The following is a 17,652-nucleotide window of genomic DNA, read 5'->3' as shown; positions in this document are numbered from 1 at the left end:
CACGCTCTATGGCCCAGAGATCATCTTTCATCCATGACCTCAGCCTACTCTGCCCCCTGGCCCCTCTCTCTTATCAGTCCCCTGGGGCACTGGGAATTTTTGTCCAGCAATTGAGTGGGAGTGGCAGCAAGCAGCCATCTGTCCTGGGAGAGGCCTGTGCCCTCCAGCCTGGGTGGTGCCAGACTGAAGCCTCATCTTGGACTGGCTGAAAAAGGTGACCTCCAATATTCTACAGGCCCAGCTGCTTCCCACTCCTGTGCTGTTGCTTTGCTGAGCCTGCTGGTATATGACAGGAAGGGACAGAGATGACCCCCTAAGCACAGCCCCCATCTGGAGCTTTTTCTGGAATGGTGAGCATATACTCAAGCCAGGCATGCACTGACCAGGAAGACAGCTTCCCTCAGCTTAGGGGAATCCAAGGGGAGCTACCTTGGAGGTCAGGGCCATGTGGAGACCCTCAGGACGTCCAGGAGAGCAGCCTCCTATATAAAATAATTCTGCCAGTGCATCAGGGCCCATAGCCTGCCCAGGGGCCAGACAAGTACTTCTTTTCTTTTTAAATAAAAACGTAAATCTGTGAAGTATACATACAGAAGTATATGAAAACATGTAGTGTTTAAAGAACCACAGATAGAACACACATGTACACTCTGCCCGGGACAAGAAATGGATGCTTTACAATCCCAGAAGCCCCCCTCCCCTGGGTGCTTAGACCTGATCACAGCCCTTTCCCTCCCTCCCTTCACCATCCACCCCTCTCCCCTTGCCAGAGGCAACCACTATTCTCGATTTTGTTTTTACACTACCTTTATTTTCTGACCCTGGAAGATCTTATGAACCTTGGGCAAGTGGTGAGCTAATTTTCCTCACTTGTACCATAGTACTGTTACTCAGCTGTTGTAGTTTCACTGTATCTTATCCTAAACAACACATTCACTTGTTCTTGAACTTAATGTAAGTGGAGTCGTGTCTGTTTTTTCTATGGTGTCTTTGCTTAATGTTATTTTTTAAATTGATCCATGTTACTGCTGCTATAACTCATTCATGTTTTAATTAATAGACATTTAAGATTTTATTTGAGAGAGAGCATGAGTGGGAGTGGGGGCTAGAGGGTAAGGGAAAGAGAGGACCCCAAGCAGACTCTTTGCTGAGTACGGAGTCCCACACGGGGCTTAATCTCACACCTGAGATCATGGCCTGATCCAAAACCAAGAGTTGGATACCCAACTGCCTGAGCCACCCAGGTGCCCTAATTGACATTTTTAGAACAGTTTTAAGATTTACAGAAAAATTGAGTAGTACATAGAGTTTCCAATTACCTCGCACAGTCTCCTTATATCATCAATATGGTACATTGATTACCATTAATGAACCAAGATTGATACATTATTATTTTTTAAGATTTTATTAGAGAGCAAAAGAGTGAGTGAGAGAGAGGATGAGTGTGTGGGGGGAGGGTGGATGGAGCAGAGGAAGAGGGAGAAGCCGACTCTCCACTGAGCAGGGAGCCCAACCCTGGGCTTGATCCCAGAACCCGGGACGATAACCTGAGCCGAAGGCAGATGCTTAACCAATTGAGCCACCCTGGCCTCCCGATACATTATTGTTAATAAAAGCCCATAGTTTAGTTTATTTACATTTTCTTAGTTTTTACCTGATGTCCTTTTTCTGTTTCAGGACCCCCAGGATCGTACATCACATGTAGTTATCACGTCTCCTTAGGCTCCTCTTGGCTGTGAAAGTTTCTCAGACTTGATTTGTTTTCGATGACCTTGACAATTTTGAGGAGGACTGGTCAGGGATTTTTGTAGGATACCTCATTCATTTTTTATTGAGATGTGATGTAATTTCATTGCTATATAATAATATATAATATTCTAGTGTATAATGTATGGTTTTAACACTCACACCTTACTAATTTTTCCATCAGTGGACATTTCAGTTCCTGATTTTTTATTTCAAACAGTGCTGCTGTATATACTTTCATATGTGTCTTTTAGTGCACATAAGCACACATTTCTATAGAGTTATACCCAGAGGCGGAATTGGTGGGTACAGGGCGTGGGTATGTTCAGTTTTACCAGTTGTTGTCAAACTGTTTTCCAAAGAAGTTGTATAAATTTACAGGTACAACTGCAGTCCTTTGGGGCACCTGGGTGGCTCAGTTGGTTAAGTGTCTACCTTCGGCTCAGGTCATGATTTCAGGGTCCCCAGTTTGGGCTCCCTGCTCAGTGAGGAGTCTGCTTCTCCCTCTCCCTCTGATCCTCATCCCTACTTGTGCTCTCTCTGTCTCAAATAAATAAATAAAATCTTAAAAAAAAAAAGATAACTGCAGTTCTTTGTCTCACTTCCTTACTAGCATTTGATATTATCAATCCTTAATTTTTTGCAACAGAGTAGATGTGAGATGATACAGTGATTTTAATTTACATTTTTCTGTTATATAACAAGATCAAATATCATTTCATACGTTTAGGAACTGTTTGTGTTTCCTCTCCTGTAAAATCGCCCCCCCCATTCTTCTGTTGGGTCGTTTATTTTTCTGTTTCTTTTTTTTTTTAAAGATTTTTTATTTATTTATTCGACAGAGATAGAGACAGCCAGCGAGAGAGGGAACACAAGCAGGGGGAGTGGGAGAGGAAGAAGCAGGCTCATAGCGGAGGAGCCTGATGTGGGGCTCGATCCCAGAACACCGGGATCACGCCCTGAGCCGAAGGCAGACGCTTAACGCTGTGCCACCCAGGCGTCCCTATTTTTCTCTTTATAATTCACAGAAGTTCTTTATATATTTGAGATATAATTCAGAATGGGAGTGGCAAAAATCTTCCAGTTTATGGCTTGCCTTTTCATTCTCTTTATAATAGCTTTTTTTTTTTTTAAGAGTTTTATTTGTCAGAAAGAGAGCACAAGCAGGGGGAGAGGCAGGCAGAGGGAGAAGCAGGCTCCTCACCGAGCAGGGAGCCCGATGCGAGGCTCAACCCCAGGACCCCAGGATCATGACCTGAGCCGAAGGCAGACTCTTAACCGACTGAGCCACCCAGGCAGGGAGGGATCCATTTTTATTGATTTTTTTTTTTTTTAAGATTTAGTTGTTTATCAGAAAGAGAGCACAAGCAGAGGGAGAGGCAGGCAGAGGGAGAAGCAGGCTCTCTGCTGAGCAAGGAGCCCGATGTTGGACTTGATCCCAGGACCCTGGGATTATGACCTGAGCTGAAGGCGGATGCTTAACCGACTGAGCCACCCAGGTGTCCCTTTATTGATTTTTTTTCATTTATGTTTAAACATGCATCACCACCAATTATTGCAAAACTGCTTCTCTCACTGACCTATGAAGCCAGCTGTGTCCTAAGTCAGGTGTTCCCATATAAGCGCATCTGTCTGCACACTCCCTTCCCTACTGTCAGTCCATTTTCTGTCCTAGCACCTGCACTGTGCTGTCTTAATTACTGCCACATTTATAAAAATTGTTGGTATTCGGAAAAGCAAGACCCCCTGACATCATTCTTAGCAGTGCTTTGGGTATTTTTAGCTGTCTTACCATAAAATTGTTAGTATCAGAGGGTCAAATATATTTTTTAATTTAGATTCACAATTTTTGAAAGGGCATATGGTAAAATTTCCTCAGTGTGCCTTTCTTCTCCCAGTTCCCTCCTCTAGAAGTGACTATAGTTAATAGTTTTCTGTGTATTTCTCTAGAACTAATCTGAAGTTGCCCAAGTTTGTGTGTGCATACCACCCCACTTCTTGCAGCTGCAGAGTTCACCAGCAGTTTATTTAAAAAGCAAACTCTTAATTTTTTAAAAAGATTTTATTTATTTGAGAGAGAGAGCACGCACAAGTGCACAAGTAGGGGGAGGGCAAAGGGAGAGAGAGAAGCAGCTGAGCAAGGAGCCAACATGCGGCTCGATCCCAGGACCCCGAGGTCATGACCTGAGCTGAAGGCAGACCCTTAACTGAGCCACCCAGGTACCCCCGAACTCTTAATTTTCAATGAAAACTGTTTCTTAGCAAATCCTGATTTATAAATATTGAAGAGATATAAATGTTAAACTTTATGTATACTTAGTCCTAAATCAAGTCATTTTGAGTAGTTTCTGAAATTACAAAATATACTTTATAATTTCTACTCATTTTGTTGGAAAAGCGATCAGTATTGCTTCCCCAGCAGTTTGTAGCGGACTGCCGGACACATTGTGTCTCTTCCTGCTTCAGGGAATCACATCAGTGGCATGGATTGTTTTTCAGAACAGGAACATCTGGGTCATGCTGAAATCTTTCAGAGGTAGTGCAACAGGAATAACAAATTTAGTATATTCTTAGAGTGTTACTATTAATTATATTTGGGGTTGCCTGTCAGCTTCTATTATCCTATTTGCTCTTTCATTTTTTTCTGTTGATTTGATAGTGTTGCCCGTCTTGTCTTCTGCTTGCGGTGTGTCTGCATCTGTGGCCGACCAGTAGCTTTACTGTGCTTCTGGACGACACGGGCCCCAGGCCACTTAGAGCAGTGACCTCTGTGCCCATCTAGAATTTCCCTTAGTGTGAGTCTGTTGGTGAAGAACTCTGTTCTTGTTTGTCTGAAAATATCTTTATTTTACCTTGATTCTTCAAATACTGTATGTTTTTTCCAGGTTTAGAATTCTAGGTTGCCAGTAATTCCTTTCAGCCCATGAAGCCACCATTCTGGTTTTCCGGCCTCCACTGATCCTGTGAAGCCAGCAGTGTCACTCCTGTAGAGGTAAAGGGAATGGCATTTTATTTTTATTTTTCCCCTCTGCTACTTTTAAGATTTTCTCTTTGCCTTTGGTTTTCTGCAGTTCACTGTACCTGTCTACAGCAGGATTCCTCTTTATTTATCCTGTTTGGGGTTTGTTGGGATTTGTGCATCTGTGGATTGCTGTCTTCTGTCACTTTTAGGAAATTCTCAGTCATTATCTCTTCAAATAATACCCGCCTCATACTCTTGTCATCTGAAACCACAATGAGATGTATGTCACCTTTCTCAGTCTGTCTTCTAGGTATTTTCACCTTTCTTCCATATTTTCCAGCTTTCTTTCTCCGCTGCTTCCTGGTTAACTTCTTAACTGTCTTCCACTTCGTTTGTTATTTTGCTGTGCCCACTCTGATGCCACATCAGTCTACCCAGTTTTTAATTTTGGTGATTGGGCTTTTTATTTCTAGGATTCTATTTGATTTTCCTATCTGTTCTATATATTCACTTATAATTTCCTGTCTCCTGCAGATTTTCAAGTATGTTTTTTTTTTTTTTAAAGATTTTATTTATTTGAGATAGAGCGAGAAAGACAGTGGGAGAGCACAAGCAAGGGGAGCGGCAGGCAAAGGGAGAAGCAGGCTCCCCACTGAGCGGGGAGTCCAATGCCGGGCTTGATCCCAGGACCCTGGGATCATGACCTGAGCCGAAGGCAGACACCTAACCGACTGAGCCGCCCACGCTGCTCAAGCATGTTTGTTTTTCTTTCTTATTTTTTTTTTAAGATTTTATTTATTTAGTTGAGAGAGAGAGACGGGGGGTGGGGAGGAGAGAGAGAGAGAGATAGAGAGAGAGGGGCAGACTCCCTGCTGATCAGGAAGCCTGATGTGGGGCTGGATCCCAGGACCTGGAGATCATGACCTGGGCTGAAGGCTGATGCTCAGCTGACTGAGCCCCTCAGGCACCCTGTTTATTTTTCTTTAAACAAAGTAAGCCAGGGGTGTTTTTTGATATATATCTAATACTTCTAATATGTGAAGTCTAGATGGATCTGTAATGTTTATTTCTGCTGTGTCTCACTCATGGTGTCTTATTTTCTTGTGTACTTGTTTAGCTTTTACTGTAGGCTGTTTTGTAAAATAATTGTGTAGATCTCCTAAGACATAAAATGAAGGTGCCTTCCTCTAGGGAGGACTGGCGTTTATTTCTGCCTGGGGCTTAGGAGTACTGCCTGTGACTTTAAATTCATGCTTGAGGCTTCATAGACTACCCCTAGGATACAGTTTGGGCTGCATATCCTGGAGAGCCAGTGCTGCCTACAGCCCTCTGAGTTTCTGGGACGGAGGGCAGCTTCATTTCTGGTTTGCCTTTATCCTGAGGAGTTAGCCCTTTAGGATCACAGCTTAATGTCCTATGAGGCTTCTAACTTTTGGTGGGCCCTGGATTTGACTTTGCCTTTTTCACTCCGTGAGCTCCCCAAACCCCTGCTCATGTTTTCAGAGCTTAGCTTATTTGGAGAGGTAGATGCCACAAGGGGAAAAGCAACCTTGGAGATTCTGATGATCTCTCCTTGCTGCTTCTTAGATTTTGTCCTGGAAGTTCTGCACTGTCTCTAGTTTTTTGATGCTTCTATGCGGATTAAAAAAAATATTTATCCCAGCATTTTAAAATAAACTTTTTATTTTAGAATATTTATAAACATATGGAAAAATGAGCACATGGCATGGAAGGTTCCTGTATACCCCGGACCCAACTTCCCCTAACTTTAACATTTCACAATAATATGGTACGTTCGTCACAGTACTTGCACATTATTATAAACCAGTATTTATATGTTGTTAACAACTAAAGTTCATAGTTCATTCAGACTTCTTTGGTTTTGGCCTCTCTCTGTTCCAGGATCCCATCCAGGATCCCATATTACATTTCGTTGCCATGCGTCCTTAGACTCCTTGTGGCTGTGATAGTTTCTCAGATTTTCCTTGTTTTCGATGACCTCTGCAGTTTTAAGGAGGACCGGTCAGGTATTTGGAGGATGTCTTTGGGATTTGTCAGATGTCTTCTCTTTGATTAGACTGACATTATGTGCTTTGGGGAGGAAGACCACAGGTAAAATGCTACTCTCATCACTTCATATCAAGGGTACATGCTCTCAAAATGACCTCATTTGGCTGAGGTAGTGTCTGCAGGTTTCTCCACTGTGGGTAACTTTCCCCAACCACACTGCCATGTACTCTAGGGGAGGGGGTCACTGGGCACCGCTGCTACTTACGGAACGGGAGTCATGGTTCACGTCCATGAGGACAGAGTTATCTACAGAAATTACTTGGATTTCTTCTGCATGGGAGATTTCTAGTCTCTCCTATTTATATCAGGATAGACTCATGGATATTTAAACTTTGGATTATAAGCCAGTACACCATTATTTTGTGCTTAAATTTAGTTTTGGCCATTCAGAGCCTTTTCGTTTGGCTCCTCTGTCCCTTTGACATAACCCCATCTTTGATCATTGGCTTTTTGTTTAAGCGCTTCTGTACTTCATGACACTAGTGTTCTCCAGGCATGTGTTGTACATTTTCTGCCCTGGCCCTGGAATCTGCCATTTCTCTAAGATTTGATTCCTTTCATTGGAGAATGGTTACGAGAAACCTGAAACTAAGTATGCTCATTGCTACTGCAGTGTCCTTGCTTCCTGGCCCCCTCAGTTGATGGTGCAAGGAAGTACTCAGACACATACACCTAACTAGAAATATTTTTTTTTAAAGATTTTATTTATATTTTGACAGCACAAGCAGGGGGAGCGGCAGAGGGAGAGGGAGAAGCAGACTCCCCAGCTGAGCAGGGAGCCTGATACGGGGCTCGATCCCAGGACCCTGGGATCATGACCTGAGCTGAAGGCAGCCACTTAACCGAGCCACCCAGGGGCCCCTAGAAATATTTCTGTATAGGATCATCTGTATCAGTATTAAATGAAATATTAATTTATGCTGTTACCTCCAACTGTAATTCATTATGTGAGTCATTCTAGCCTTCTCCCCTTGCTTATCTGTAACCTCCTGCTTCAACAGTGAGAATACTGGCTCCCACCATCCGCCATCTGTATCACAGTATCATCAGTTACTCTGTGACCATCATTACTGGCAAACTGTTAACTTCCTCCTGTTTTTAAAAGATGAATGATAGAATATTGTACAAACTGTCCTGCACTTGAATGTTTCACTGGCAGACATCATCGACTGGGTATCATTCCTTGCTGGTTCACACAGATCGACCTTGTGTTTTTTGAAGGCTGCATAACGTTCCATGGTATTAATGTCCTTATTCAACATCTTTCCTATTGATGGGCATCTGGACTATTTCCAATTTTTTGTACATAGTCCTACAGCAGGATTATGTTGCTTCTGTGAACATGTGGGAGGTTTTCACTCAAGGGAAGTGCTTGATCAAAGGGTGTGGATATTTAAACACCTCAGTGATTTGTCCAGTTGCCCTCCAAAGCCTGGGCCAGTTGATATGCTCACCATCAGCATGAATATAGTTTTCTGATGCCAGCTGCAAGGCAGAGATCAGTACCCGTCAACCTGTGGTTTTTGCCAATCATGTGAAGGGAATTTGCTTGTTGTCATAGGCACAGCAAATGCCTATGACAGACTAACTCTAGAAAGGTATATTTTGGTCCAAATTTTTAACTTTTTACAGTCAATTTATCCCTTTTCTCCTGGGATTTTGTGTCCTGCTTGGAAAGCCTTGTCATCTTCCATGTTCTTAGTACTTTTATGGTTTTCTTAAAAAACCCCAGACATGTAAATAGGCATAACGAACACCCGCATATCTAACACTTTTTTTTTTTTTTCCAGATTTTGAACTTTGTATACACCACACTTAGTTTCCACTGTGCGGAGGGATTTCTGTCGATATCTGCAGTTCTAGTTTACTCATTTTCACTGCTGCCGAGTCCTCTAAACCCGTCTCAAAGGCACGTACCTGTTTCCCTGCTGCTGTTGGTCACTTCGGTGGTTCTGATGCTTTTATACACATGCTGGTGTGACTCTTCCAGGACGCGTAAGGACTCTCTAAGGTGGTGCAGGAGTGGGCCCGCCAGGCCGCACGGTGAGGGCGTGCAGAGAGCTGCCAGAGCACTTGTTCTGAGGCGTAGAGGGTGGTTCTCCACCTCCTTGGTGTCACACGGCCCCTTTGTCAGCTGCCGGGCATGAATGCTGTCTCACAGGGAATTGGCTGGTGGGGCTGTACATCTATTGTTTAGAAGCCATTCACGTATTCTTTCATCTGGGTCATTTAGCGCTTTTCCTTTTAGGGGTATAGTTTCATTTTTCAAAAAATTTTTTTGATGCATTTGCAACTGATTCGGTATAAGGGGGATACAGCTGTTTTTTTCGATGACCAACAACATAGCCAATATCCTGACTTTCACCTACTAAAATGAAATGCCACCTTTCTCACACTGTGCATTTAACCTGGAGCTTTGTATCTGAGGGGTTTGCTACACTTCCTTGCTATTCTTTTTCTTTGTTCTTGTTTGACTAAAATGTCTGCTGGTATTTTATCATTAATATATGAATTACATATTACCTCAAGATGTTGATTCTCCCTGAATTATTAAACTTCCCTAAGAACAAGATATTATCGATCTAATAAGACTCCTAGGGCTTTTTGTTCCCTTGTAGGCATTGTCCCTTCTGTTGCCTGACTGCAGACTGTCGACAGTGCTGAGTAGTGGGCTCTAGTGTACGGGGAGTGGAATTCTGGTTGTATCAATACTTCTGGTTTTTCAGTAGGTTATAAAATGGGAATTATGGATACTGCTTTTTTCATGTCAAGAATGGATGTTAGTTTATCAAATATTTTTCCATCTCGTAGTCACTAGGACTTGTGTTTTGTTATTAGGTTTATAGAATCATTTATCCTTGCCTTTTTTTTTTTTAATGATAAAACAGTCAGGATATTTGGAAAATAGGGAAATCCCTCACCCCAAACCCATGCCTGGTAAATAAGCACTAAATAACCATCAAACGGCTGAATTCTGCTACCTGCTGCAGCCACTCCAGTTCACTCTTACCTATTCACAGTAGGAGTGTAGAATTTTACATTTTCTGTCTGAACAGTATGAGAAGCATCTCTCCATTGGTACAACCTCCAAGCTACTGACAACNTCTTGTTTGTCTGAAAATATCTTTATTTTACCTTGATTCTTCAAATACTGTATGTTTTTTCCAGGTTTAGAATTCTAGGTTGCCAGTAATTCCTTTCAGCCCATGAAGCCACCATTCTGGTTTTCCGGCCTCCACTGATCCTGTGAAGCCAGCAGTGTCACTCCTGTAGAGGTAAAGGGAATGGCATTTTATTTTTATTTTTCCCCTCTGCTACTTTTAAGATTTTCTCTTTGCCTTTGGTTTTCTGCAGTTCACTGTACCTGTCTACAGCAGGATTCCTCTTTATTTATCCTGTTTGGGGTTTGTTGGGATTTGTGCATCTGTGGATTGCTGTCTTCTGTCACTTTTAGGAAATTCTCAGTCATTATCTCTTCAAATAATACCCGCCTCATACTCTTGTCATCTGAAACCACAATGAGATGTATGTCACCTTTCTCAGTCTGTCTTCTAGGTATTTTCACCTTTCTTCCATATTTTCCAGCTTTCTTTCTCCGCTGCTTCCTGGTTAACTTCTTAACTGTCTTCCACTTCGTTTGTTATTTTGCTGTGCCCACTCTGATGCCACATCAGTCTACCCAGTTTTTAATTTTGGTGATTGGGCTTTTTATTTCTAGGATTCTATTTGATTTTCCTATCTGTTCTATATATTCACTTATAATTTCCTGTCTCCTGCAGATTTTCAAGTATGTTTTTTTTTTTTTTAAAGATTTTATTTATTTGAGATAGAGCGAGAAAGACAGTGGGAGAGCACAAGCAAGGGGAGCGGCAGGCAAAGGGAGAAGCAGGCTCCCCACTGAGCGGGGAGTCCAATGCCGGGCTTGATCCCAGGACCCTGGGATCATGACCTGAGCCGAAGGCAGACACCTAACCGACTGAGCCGCCCACGCTGCTCAAGCATGTTTGTTTTTCTTTCTTATTTTTTTTTTAAGATTTTATTTATTTAGTTGAGAGAGAGAGACGGGGGGTGGGGAGGAGAGAGAGAGAGAGATAGAGAGAGAGGGGCAGACTCCCTGCTGATCAGGAAGCCTGATGTGGGGCTGGATCCCAGGACCTGGAGATCATGACCTGGGCTGAAGGCTGATGCTCAGCTGACTGAGCCCCTCAGGCACCCTGTTTATTTTTCTTTAAACAAAGTAAGCCAGGGGTGTTTTTTGATATATATCTAATACTTCTAATATGTGAAGTCTAGATGGATCTGTAATGTTTATTTCTGCTGTGTCTCACTCATGGTGTCTTATTTTCTTGTGTACTTGTTTAGCTTTTACTGTAGGCTGTTTTGTAAAATAATTGTGTAGATCTCCTAAGACATAAAATGAAGGTGCCTTCCTCTAGGGAGGACTGGCGTTTATTTCTGCCTGGGGCTTAGGAGTACTGCCTGTGACTTTAAATTCATGCTTGAGGCTTCATAGACTACCCCTAGGATACAGTTTGGGCTGCATATCCTGGAGAGCCAGTGCTGCCTACAGCCCTCTGAGTTTCTGGGACGGAGGGCAGCTTCATTTCTGGTTTGCCTTTATCCTGAGGAGTTAGCCCTTTAGGATCACAGCTTAATGTCCTATGAGGCTTCTAACTTTTGGTGGGCCCTGGATTTGACTTTGCCTTTTTCACTCCGTGAGCTCCCCAAACCCCTGCTCATGTTTTCAGAGCTTAGCTTATTTGGAGAGGTAGATGCCACAAGGGGAAAAGCAACCTTGGAGATTCTGATGATCTCTCCTTGCTGCTTCTTAGATTTTGTCCTGGAAGTTCTGCACTGTCTCTAGTTTTTTGATGCTTCTATGCGGATTAAAAAAAATATTTATCCCAGCATTTTAAAATAAACTTTTTATTTTAGAATATTTATAAACATATGGAAAAATGAGCACATGGCATGGAAGGTTCCTGTATACCCCGGACCCAACTTCCCCTAACTTTAACATTTCACAATAATATGGTACGTTCGTCACAGTACTTGCACATTATTATAAACCAGTATTTATATGTTGTTAACAACTAAAGTTCATAGTTCATTCAGACTTCTTTGGTTTTGGCCTCTCTCTGTTCCAGGATCCCATCCAGGATCCCATATTACATTTCGTTGCCATGCGTCCTTAGACTCCTTGTGGCTGTGATAGTTTCTCAGATTTTCCTTGTTTTCGATGACCTCTGCAGTTTTAAGGAGGACCGGTCAGGTATTTGGAGGATGTCTTTGGGATTTGTCAGATGTCTTCTCTTTGATTAGACTGACATTATGTGCTTTGGGGAGGAAGACCACAGGTAAAATGCTACTCTCATCACTTCATATCAAGGGTACATGCTCTCAAAATGACCTCATTTGGCTGAGGTAGTGTCTGCAGGTTTCTCCACTGTGGGTAACTTTCCCCAACCACACTGCCATGTACTCTAGGGGAGGGGGTCACTGGGCACCGCTGCTACTTACGGAACGGGAGTCATGGTTCACGTCCATGAGGACAGAGTTATCTACAGAAATTACTTGGATTTCTTCTGCATGGGAGATTTCTAGTCTCTCCTATTTATATCAGGATAGACTCATGGATATTTAAACTTTGGATTATAAGCCAGTACACCATTATTTTGTGCTTAAATTTAGTTTTGGCCATTCAGAGCCTTTTCGTTTGGCTCCTCTGTCCCTTTGACATAACCCCATCTTTGATCATTGGCTTTTTGTTTAAGCGCTTCTGTACTTCATGACACTAGTGTTCTCCAGGCATGTGTTGTACATTTTCTGCCCTGGCCCTGGAATCTGCCATTTCTCTAAGATTTGATTCCTTTCATTGGAGAATGGTTACGAGAAACCTGAAACTAAGTATGCTCATTGCTACTGCAGTGTCCTTGCTTCCTGGCCCCCTCAGTTGATGGTGCAAGGAAGTACTCAGACACATACACCTAACTAGAAATATTTTTTTTTAAAGATTTTATTTATATTTTGACAGCACAAGCAGGGGGAGCGGCAGAGGGAGAGGGAGAAGCAGACTCCCCAGCTGAGCAGGGAGCCTGATACGGGGCTCGATCCCAGGACCCTGGGATCATGACCTGAGCTGAAGGCAGCCACTTAACCGAGCCACCCAGGGGCCCCTAGAAATATTTCTGTATAGGATCATCTGTATCAGTATTAAATGAAATATTAATTTATGCTGTTACCTCCAACTGTAATTCATTATGTGAGTCATTCTAGCCTTCTCCCCTTGCTTATCTGTAACCTCCTGCTTCAACAGTGAGAATACTGGCTCCCACCATCCGCCATCTGTATCACAGTATCATCAGTTACTCTGTGACCATCATTACTGGCAAACTGTTAACTTCCTCCTGTTTTTAAAAGATGAATGATAGAATATTGTACAAACTGTCCTGCACTTGAATGTTTCACTGGCAGACATCATCGACTGGGTATCATTCCTTGCTGGTTCACACAGATCGACCTTGTGTTTTTTGAAGGCTGCATAACGTTCCATGGTATTAATGTCCTTATTCAACATCTTTCCTATTGATGGGCATCTGGACTATTTCCAATTTTTTGTACATAGTCCTACAGCAGGATTATGTTGCTTCTGTGAACATGTGGGAGGTTTTCACTCAAGGGAAGTGCTTGATCAAAGGGTGTGGATATTTAAACACCTCAGTGATTTGTCCAGTTGCCCTCCAAAGCCTGGGCCAGTTGATATGCTCACCATCAGCATGAATATAGTTTTCTGATGCCAGCTGCAAGGCAGAGATCAGTACCCGTCAACCTGTGGTTTTTGCCAATCATGTGAAGGGAATTTGCTTGTTGTCATAGGCACAGCAAATGCCTATGACAGACTAACTCTAGAAAGGTATATTTTGGTCCAAATTTTTAACTTTTTACAGTCAATTTATCCCTTTTCTCCTGGGATTTTGTGTCCTGCTTGGAAAGCCTTGTCATCTTCCATGTTCTTAGTACTTTTATGGTTTTCTTAAAAAACCCCAGACATGTAAATAGGCATAACGAACACCCGCATATCTAACACTTTTTTTTTTTTTTCCAGATTTTGAACTTTGTATACACCACACTTAGTTTCCACTGTGCGGAGGGATTTCTGTCGATATCTGCAGTTCTAGTTTACTCATTTTCACTGCTGCCGAGTCCTCTAAACCCGTCTCAAAGGCACGTACCTGTTTCCCTGCTGCTGTTGGTCACTTCGGTGGTTCTGATGCTTTTATACACATGCTGGTGTGACTCTTCCAGGACGCGTAAGGACTCTCTAAGGTGGTGCAGGAGTGGGCCCGCCAGGCCGCACGGTGAGGGCGTGCAGAGAGCTGCCAGAGCACTTGTTCTGAGGCGTAGAGGGTGGTTCTCCACCTCCTTGGTGTCACACGGCCCCTTTGTCAGCTGCCGGGCATGAATGCTGTCTCACAGGGAATTGGCTGGTGGGGCTGTACATCTATTGTTTAGAAGCCATTCACGTATTCTTTCATCTGGGTCATTTAGCGCTTTTCCTTTTAGGGGTATAGTTTCATTTTTCAAAAAATTTTTTTGATGCATTTGCAACTGATTCGGTATAAGGGGGATACAGCTGTTTTTTTCGATGACCAACAACATAGCCAATATCCTGACTTTCACCTACTAAAATGAAATGCCACCTTTCTCACACTGTGCATTTAACCTGGAGCTTTGTATCTGAGGGGTTTGCTACACTTCCTTGCTATTCTTTTTCTTTGTTCTTGTTTGACTAAAATGTCTGCTGGTATTTTATCATTAATATATGAATTACATATTACCTCAAGATGTTGATTCTCCCTGAATTATTAAACTTCCCTAAGAACAAGATATTATCGATCTAATAAGACTCCTAGGGCTTTTTGTTCCCTTGTAGGCATTGTCCCTTCTGTTGCCTGACTGCAGACTGTCGACAGTGCTGAGTAGTGGGCTCTAGTGTACGGGGAGTGGAATTCTGGTTGTATCAATACTTCTGGTTTTTCAGTAGGTTATAAAATGGGAATTATGGATACTGCTTTTTTCATGTCAAGAATGGATGTTAGTTTATCAAATATTTTTCCATCTCGTAGTCACTAGGACTTGTGTTTTGTTATTAGGTTTATAGAATCATTTATCCTTGCCTTTTTTTTTTTTAATGATAAAACAGTCAGGATATTTGGAAAATAGGGAAATCCCTCACCCCAAACCCATGCCTGGTAAATAAGCACTAAATAACCATCAAACGGCTGAATTCTGCTACCTGCTGCAGCCACTCCAGTTCACTCTTACCTATTCACAGTAGGAGTGTAGAATTTTACATTTTCTGTCTGAACAGTATGAGAAGCATCTCTCCATTGGTACAACCTCCAAGCTACTGACAACTTATAAAATCATCTGATTATCTCTGAAAACCCAATGACAAGACACTCAGCTTTCCCCGTACTTGAGTCATGTGACACACGAACAGACCTCCTCCCCAGAAAGTCAAGTCTAAGACCTTCCCCACCGGAAGGTAAAAACCCTTCAGGGTGCAAGGCTGGAGGCCCTCAGTGCCCATCACCCAGCCCTCCCACTGGAGAACAGTCATCACCACACTGTGAACTTATCGTAGAATAGATTTATTTACCTGAAACCATGTCTGTGCAATGCTTGTTACCAGCACAGAAATAGACAACTGATCTCTATTTACAGTCTAAAGTCAAACATGCGTTGTGATAAATTGACGTTTAGCATTTTATTAAGATAAATGCATCACAATATTCATACTGCACCAACATCTGTCCACTGCTTCTGATTTCATTAAATAAGTTACATTTAATACAGTGCAAAATAGCTGCACACTCAAAAAAATAACTGAAGTTATGAACTGGAGGCCTACATTCTAACCTTTCAACACCTGTAGTGTTTTCAATAAATTTATAAATAAGCAAACTGTACAGGCCAATTAAAAAGTAGCATGTTTAAATGACACCATAGAGAAAATCTGGCTACTTACAACTGAAGGCATGCATTACAATTGAATATTGTACATTTATATAAGCCATGACATTTTGCACAGAGAAACATGGAGACTTGGCTGATGGCTTCTAAGTTCTTAGATAAGGTTTCAGAACCTCATTCTTCTTGCAGCAAAGAAACCAAAGTTCTCTGGAGAGGCTTTCTGATTCATTAAGCTAAATTGTACATTTGTAATTATTATTTTGATTTAAAAGCTAAACCCCGTTGGTAAGACACATTTCCTCCACATAACACACAATGAGTTGGGGACTTTTTTCTACTTTTCTTTTCCCCCAACATCAGTCATGCAGAGGGCTGGTAGATGTGTTGCTAAAAACGCACATGCACGCAACCGAACACCCTTACATTTCTGCAAAATGGTTTAGGAAGCGGTTACTCCAGTATTGCTGAAAAGGAAAGAGAGAGGAAATCAGCTTTAGAAATATGGGGAAGAAATGTTAGACTAACTACTTAAGATTAATAAGTGACAAGGAATAGTGAGAAGGAATATTCAGTTTGACCTTTTAAGATTTCAAGACTGGCATTTCTGATTAACTGTCCCTTAGGGGCTGCCTACATAGGGTAGCAGCTAGAAGCACTGGCTTGACAACACGGACCCTTCATGTTGTTTGGCTAAAGAGCAAAGGCCACTCTGGCTCACAGAAGAACCCCACCAGGCAGACATATAGTTGCTTCATGTAACGGAAGGGAGATGGGCAAGAGGAGGGAAAGTTCTCGGTTAGCAATGCAGACGGTAAGGAAGGTGAAGCAGTGGTGAGCAGGGTGGCAGTGTGTGAAGCCTCTGGCTCCTCCCTTTCCTTTCGCTTCCTCCCAGGGTAGCCCTGCCCAGTCCTAGAAGGGGAGCTGCGGTCCTCACCCTCTCTTTGAAGAAGGCAGCCTGGGGATCACTGTAACTGTTAGCTGCACGGTGGTGGCTTTGACAAAATTGGTGGTTACGTTAAAAAGGCTGCCTTAGCTCATGGGCACTGCAGACTGCTCCGGTGGCGGGTCGCTGCTTTACAGACACCGAGCTAATGCTTGTGGGTCTCCTATTCCTGAGGTCTGCCACCTCAAGGACACCTGGGGCCGAGGCCTAGTTTGTGGGTGGCGTGGTAGCAGCTGCTCGTGGGGGAGGCTGGCACTGGCCCTGCTTGTCTGGGAGTTTGTGCAGCTCGCTCTGCACAATGTGTCACTTGCACTGTGCAGATGAAGAATGAGCCGCTGGAGTGGGATCCCAGCTGGGAGACATATGAGATGGCCGTCTTTTAGGCAAAGCCCTAGCAAAGAAGCTGTGGAAGGCCTACCTGCCCATCGGTGAGAACACGGACACATTTTGGTGAGTCTGAAAATGACACCGCCCTGTCTAGTCCTGATGGTGGCAAAAGCAGAGGCCGCCTGTGCTTTCCTGCAGGTGCTGGGTGAGGCTGGGTCTGCGCACCTGCCCCTCAGTGTAGGAGGCCTGAGGCCAGGGATGTGCCCACGACAGTACAGTGGCTGAAGAGAGGGGCTCACGTGGGCCTGTTTCTCAGCAGCAAAGCCTGAAGCAGAGCTGACAAGGGGATGCTCCCAGTGGCCTGGGCTGAGGGAAGTGGGTCCCTGAACCACCTCCATGGCTGGACAGGCCTGAAGCTGAGAAACCACAAGACGAGCCGGCCCAGGCCCATCTGGGGTGTGCAGGTCTCCGACAGAAGCAAACCACATCCAACTTCTTTTGTAAATGCCACTACATCAAGGAACCAGATCGGGAAAAGCTGACTGTTCGATAAGTCTGGTTTCCACTGAATAGCACACCACCAAGCTCAGACATCCTGTCTTGGTTTGCAGCCAAGGTGCACTCCTTG

The 17,652-nt window shown here is 43.3% G+C and overlaps 1 protein-coding gene and 2 long non-coding RNA genes across 5 annotated transcripts in view; 1 reads left to right on the top strand and 2 right to left on the bottom strand.

Annotated features, from left to right (window-relative positions):
• Window positions 1-1,648: 1,648 nt before the first annotated feature.
• On the bottom strand, window positions 1,649-9,737 carry LOC117804597. The gene is made up of 4 exons (XR_004629178.1): window positions 8,696-9,737; window positions 4,828-4,970; window positions 4,599-4,730; window positions 1,649-1,771 (listed from the first exon to the last, which is right to left on the bottom strand). It is a non-coding gene; the product is annotated as an uncharacterized LOC117804597 (long non-coding RNA).
• A 161-nt stretch (window positions 9,738-9,898) lies between these two features.
• LOC117804596 lies at window positions 9,899-15,707 on the top strand. 2 transcript variants are annotated; one of them, XR_004629177.1, is made up of 3 exons: window positions 9,899-10,053; window positions 11,714-11,812; window positions 11,926-15,707. It is a non-coding gene; the product is annotated as an uncharacterized LOC117804596 (long non-coding RNA). The 2 variants fall into 2 exon arrangements; XR_004629176.1 differs by having other exon boundaries at window positions 11,714-15,707.
• Window positions 15,530-17,652, bottom strand: part of ATP2A2 (ATPase sarcoplasmic/endoplasmic reticulum Ca2+ transporting 2) — a 57,643-nt gene continuing 55,520 nt past the window's right edge. For both annotated transcript variants that reach the window (XR_002142872.2, XM_019800487.2), the window contains exon 21: window positions 15,530-16,218. Coding sequence is in view for 1 of the 2 variants with exons in the window: in XM_019800487.2 (XP_019656046.1) it covers window positions 16,205-16,218 (14 nt within the window). In the remaining variant the exon portion in view is untranslated. The remainder of the gene's footprint in view (window positions 16,219-17,652) is intronic.

This window comes from Ailuropoda melanoleuca, chromosome 12, assembly GCF_002007445.2.
Source record: "Ailuropoda melanoleuca isolate Jingjing chromosome 12, ASM200744v2, whole genome shotgun sequence".
NCBI lineage: Eukaryota > Metazoa > Chordata > Mammalia > Carnivora > Ursidae > Ailuropoda > Ailuropoda melanoleuca.
The sequence above is the reverse complement of the archived record's forward strand: the minus strand, read 5'-3'. Positions and strand labels throughout refer to the sequence as shown.